Source organism: Alligator sinensis, unplaced genomic scaffold (genome assembly GCF_000455745.1).
Source record: "Alligator sinensis unplaced genomic scaffold, ASM45574v1 scaffold203_1, whole genome shotgun sequence".
NCBI lineage: Eukaryota > Metazoa > Chordata > Crocodylia > Alligatoridae > Alligator > Alligator sinensis.
The window spans coordinates 1,817,336-1,823,201 of NW_005841949.1; the positions used below are offsets into that span (position 1 = coordinate 1,817,336).

At 44.4% G+C, this 5,866-nt stretch overlaps 1 protein-coding gene across 1 annotated transcript in view; it reads right to left on the reverse strand.

Moving 5' to 3' along the window:
- Nucleotides 1–5,866, reverse strand: part of HYDIN (HYDIN, axonemal central pair apparatus protein) — a 438,260-nt gene that overhangs the window by 169,616 nt on the left and 262,778 nt on the right. Inside the window, 2 exon segments of the mRNA XM_025199799.1 lie at nt 1,072–1,215; nt 3,323–3,572. Coding sequence (XP_025055584.1) covers nt 1,072–1,215; nt 3,323–3,572 — 394 coding nt within the window.

Genomic DNA, 5,866 nt, shown 5'->3' on the forward strand with positions numbered 1-5,866 from the left:
CCCCCCCCCCCCCCATCCCCCCAGCCCAGCCACAAGTGCCCTGCCCGCGCCAGCTCCGGTCCTTTAAGAAAAAAACCCAAGAAAAGCCCTGGGACTCAGCGCTCCTGGTGCGGCCTCAGGGCTTTGGGGGCTCGTGCAGAGCCCCCCATGTGGCTCCCCCAGTGGGGACCACCCCTGCTGGCAAGAGCAGTGAGTCCAGGGGTTTTTTCGTTTTGTTTTTTTTTCTTAAAGGGCCAGAGCTGGTCAGGGCAGGGCACCCATGGGGAGGCTGGGAGAGCGAGGAGGGGGGTCAGGGGGCTTGTGCAGAGCCCCCCATGCAGCGTGGGGCAGTGGAGGGCAGCAGGGATCATCCCTCACCCTGCAGCACCCACTGAGTTGGGGCTTTTTTTTTAAACAAGTGCCGGGAGCTGGGGCAGCCACTGCTGGGCTGGGAGGGGGCGGGGGTGCTTCGGTGATGCAGCAGCAGCTAAATCTCCAAATCAGATTCGACTGAATCAAATCGGGACAGTGATTCGAACCACCAAATCAAATCACTGTCCCCCAAATCGGCCGAATCCGAAGCGAATATTAGCTGCTTCGCACAGGCCTAGCAGTCATGACTTTGTACAGACAGGTTCACGTAACTACAGCAACTAGCTTGAACAAAAACAAGAGTCCCAGCAGCATTTAAAAAGTCCCTAAAGCTTTCCTAAGATAGTTACAGAGAGGTCTCACAATGGGATTGTACAATGGTTTTATTAGCACTCATTCACGATGATCTGCTTATGGCCCCCAACCCTGGCAGGGAAAGTGACTGCTGCACACTAAAGCTGACAAAATATTTATTACGCACCATATGATTATACATCCCCTATTACTTCCCATGTGGCCTTGAGTCAATCACTTAAGTGCTCTGACTCAGTTTTAGTAAGTGTATAATGGAGTGAATTATGTTTATCTAGCTACCATCATTGGAGTCTACACATACATACATATGTGTACGCACACACACAAATAAATAGGCACATGTATCGTAACCATTTAAATATGCAGCTGGCTGGCTATCTATTGAATGGCTAGCAAAGGGCTTACCTTCTCTACTCGGAAAGTGATTTCTTTGGAGGAGAGGTGCAGAACAGGTGCAATGAATTCACATGCGACATCCACTGTCATTATCCGCTCCTTTCCAGACTGCTTCCCTATAATGGCATGGCATATCAACCGTTCCTTTACTACCTGTATGTGAAAGTGTCATAGCCCATCATCAGTATCATGCAAACAGATCTATACTGTTTTCACTGGCCACTGATACAAATTCATTTTATTTCATGAATATAACTCTGTTACCTGTCTTGATAATCCCTGGGTGACATGTACTATAGGTAGAGAAAAAAAAAAAAGCATTTGTCTATAAAATCCCCTTGTTTCTTTATACGATTATACTGTGTTCTGTTTATTCAAAAGCAGCATTTCTATAATATCATATATTCTGCAAGTACAAATGGCACTTGCCAGTTATGTGTTGTTGACAACAATTACTTGCTCACGTGAACATCTTTATGATATGCCCCCTTGCTAACGTTAACATTTAAATCAAATTGTAGGGAGCCATTTTTAAGAGATGCTGTAGTAAAGAAAATAGGTTTTTAAAAAATCCTGATAGCAGTAAAAACTCTGTCAAAAATATCACAGAAATTAACAGGCAGAAAAGATTAGAAAAAAAGATGGCACATAAATTGAATAGGAACATAAATAAAATAAATGAATAAGACTTTTCTTGCTTACTTGCCTAATTATGTTTTGTCTGATAAAGTTTTAATGCCCTAAGAAAAGGGAATTGTATTGGCTTGGGAGCCTACTGCACAGTTCTTATGTCAGGATATTTTTCTGTCACCATAAATGTTGTTCTCCTCCCTTTCATCCCATTGCTCCTAGTTTCTCCCAGTGGTATTACAAGAACAAAAATTAATGTTCTGCCTTTACATAGTCCACATATTCGTTTTGTAAATTATCCCATTTAGGTGTCCTGCAACCAAGCTGTGCAGACAGAGCCCCTTTCAGCTTCCCTTTGTGAGCTGTTCCCTCCAGCCTTTTGATCACTTTTTGTTTCCATGTGTTAGACCCACTCCAACAGTTAATGCCTTTCTAGTAACTTAACTAGAAGCAGTCCCAATGGAGAAATACAGAGGCCAAAGTTTCTTTCACATGGAAATATCCCATCTAGAAAGCACAGACACTGAACCTTCTACAGTGGGAAGGCTGGATATGAGCACTACAAAGCAGGACATGATTCCCACCCCACTAAGATCAAAGACTTTGGGGATCAACTGTGGGAAGGAACAACCATGTGGTTATCCCTCTGTCTTTGTAGCTGCTACCCATTCTTTTCACATGGTCTACCCAGTGTAGAACAGAAGACTTCTTTCCAGAGCTTCAACTAACTGTTGTTCCTCAAAACTATTTCAGGGGTTTCCAAACCTCTGACATCAGGGATAATACAAACCAATGCAGATTTCTAATACAAAATCTAAATATCCATGTCTGTCAGTTGCAGATGGGGAACTAAGGGTGGCAATTACCCGTTACTCCCTCTGTGCCTGCAGAATTGGAGCCCTGCAGAAGTACCTCCACTGGGAGCAAAGGGGCAAAAGGGAATAGGACTCAGTCCAAAGGCACACTACATGTTGCGAGACCTACCTGAATTCCCAGGCTGTTCCCAGGATATAGAGGCTGAATGAAGGACTGGGGCATATGGGATGGGAAATAAGTGAGAAATTAACTACCAGTGTCTTTTGGGTACAGCATGTCACGTTGTGATCTTTAGATCTATTGGTCTGTTTTTATTTTTTTTGACAGGGTCCATGTAAGACTCTAGATGAGTATTTTATTTATAAAGTGATAACAAATGACTGGATTTCTGATGACTTGTTCCCATGGCCTGCATGGTCTGGATTATTCCTTGCTTTTCCAGATCTATTAGTTGGCATTTTTCTATTTGCTTTTGACCCAACATTTGCTCTCTAAGCAGTCTATGTATTAGGTCTCCAGTCTCCTTCAGCAAACAACTCCCTGCAATCTGTTCCTTGCCTCAGAAGTCAAAGCTTTCCCTAGCTGGTATCTGAAACTTGGATTTTTTTGGTAGCTATAGTAACAAGACAAGACTTAGCAACTAATAGAGCTCAAGCAAGAAGAGCAACTGGTGCTACCATGGTAACTTGTGGTGTTACAGCAATTCTTGAAAGAAACTGATTATTTTATCAAAATAAATGATAAGGGAGCAGCCTAAGATATACCTGCATCAGTGATCTAATTGAAACAATGTACCATTCACACAGTACTTTACCTTAGGGGTATTGGAGAAGCCTTCCAAAATCATGTCCATACTCTTGCCTGGTGTTAGTTCCATCCTTAATGGCTGAAGCTTAAACACAGGAGAAGGAGACTCTGGACTCTGGGGGGAGTTTTTGCTTTTGGTATTACTGACAGCATGGTTATGCTGGCGAAATGGAGGGAAGCCTTCCGTTGTCCAGTAGAGCTGATGGGTTCTTCTCCCACGGTTAGTTATCTTAAAGTGATAGGAGCAGGGATCCAAACTAGAAGAGTGGCAGAGATAAGGCATTATTGATGATGTAATGTGTCAGTCAGGTGGGAGGCACAGGCATTTTGTTAGACTGCATAGCTTGAATACACCTAGCACTAACACAAACTCTTAATAGCGTGTTATGTTATGACACCTACAGAAACTCTGGTGGCAAACATGACAGCAAACACGAAATACTTTTTAAAGATCTACTAATGTCAAATGGTCCGTACATTACAGGGAACTTCAAGTACTTGGTCATCTAAGAAACTGTAAGATTAAAAAACTAAAAGGATCAAACCTCAGGATGCAGTAAAGCTGGGGATACAAGAAAGCACGCTTCCCCAGAGAATGGAGATCTACCATTGTGTAATGCTTTCTCAGTATTTGTGTATCATAAGTCCTCAGTGCTCCACTGCCTCAAAACTGAACTGTTTTGCATTGGCTACAGCGATCAGGAAGAGTGAGCTTCCAGACCCTTTGCATTCTCTTCAGGAGCCACTGGTCAAAAGGAAAGAGAAACAAGTTCCCTTCCAGCCCTAAACATCTGTGAATCTGTGAGATGAACAGGCAATGGCTACAGAGATACCTTCTGCTTGGAGTTTAGGCATACGCTTAATATGCAACTACTTTAAAAAAGATAAAAAAGCCTCAAAGATTGACCCCAAAATGGCAGAATCCTAGCTATGATTCTTCTGATTCATAACAAAGTCTCTGTACTGACAGACAAAAGGGGCTTGGCAAACACCTACACCAGGGGTAGGCAACGTTTTTTGGCCAAAGTCCTGAAAAAACCACAATGTCTACCTTGGAAGGTGCTGGAGTGCCGACATGCCGAAGCCTGGAGCAGCTGTGTGCAGCCTCCCGGTTGCAGCCGGCCCACAGAGCCTGGTCTGCTTGCAGGAAGGCTTGCAGCCTCCCAGCTTCCTGCTGGGAGCAGCCCGGGCTCCGTGGCTGGCAGCAATTGCTTAGAGCCCGGGCTGGCAGTGGTGTGCCAAGCAAAATGGCCTTGTGTGCCATGCTCGGCACACGTGCCAGGGGTTGCTGACCCCTGACCTACTGATGACTCTGAAACTCATGCCAAACTTGGGCCTACTCACAAAAGTTAAAATACAGAATAATAATGCTAACTGCATATTGCAAAAGGATGCAAGTTCGTGGCTGGGTCATCTAAAAAGGAATAATGAAGTATCTCTTCCAGCTTATCTTGCTATATTCAGAATGATTTCAAGCAGACTCTTAGTTGTCTGGTGTGTAACCATATGAAATGTCTATCCTTGGTAAATTAGTATGGTAAATAATCAGTTTGTGACTAACTTGTGTTCATGTGCAGGAAGAGATGTTCTCCATATGTAATAGATGTCTCCTCCTGATTTAGTATGCTTTTCCTGGCTGTTAATCAGTTTCTTGATATGTTTCAAATTGGATAACCACTTCTTACTGAAGAAGGTAACTCATTCAAATTAAAAATTTCTGATAAGTAATGAGCAGGTTTTTCCCGTCAGTTACTGCTTGGGACTCTCTCTTGATTTACACAACTAAAAGAATGCTTTGAAGATGCTAAACTAAGGGTATAAAAAAGCAGTAAAACAGTAAACTGCGCACGTGCTTCAAGAGTGAGAAATCTCTCTGACAGCAGTTGCTGATGTGCCTGACTTACTTGAGAAGTTGAAGAGAAAAAGAACACCTCTTCGTTGCCTGTTTGGTGAGAAATCATCACCTTATAGTTAATTTCATAGACATTAGGGCTGGAAGGGACCTCGGAAGATCAGCGAGTCCAGCCCCCTGCCCTAAGGGCAGGAAGTCAGCTGGGGTCATAAGATCCCAGCAAGATAAGCATCCGGTCTGTTCTTGAAGGTGTTCAATGTAGGCGCTTGAACCACCTCCGGTGGCAGGCTGTTCCAGACCTTGGGGGCTCGGACAGTAAAGAAGTTCTTCCTTACGTCCAGCCTGAAACGGTCTTGCAGTAGTATATGACCATTCGACCTAGTCGTCATCCCTTGGGGCGCTCTGGTGAACAAACGTTCCCCCAGATACTGGTGGTCACCCCTGATAAACATATAGGTGGCCATCAGATCACCCCTGAGCCTGCGCTTTTCCAGGCTAAAGAGCCCCAGGGCTCTCAGCCTGTCATCGTAGGGTCTGCTTCCCTGACCTCTGATCATGCGCGTGGCTCTTCTCTGGACTCTCTCAAGCTTCTCCACATCCTTTTTGAATTGTGGAGCCCAAAACTGGACACAGTACTCCAGCTGCGGCCTCACTAAGGCCGAGTACAGGGGGAGAATGACGTCCCGAGATTTGCTTGAG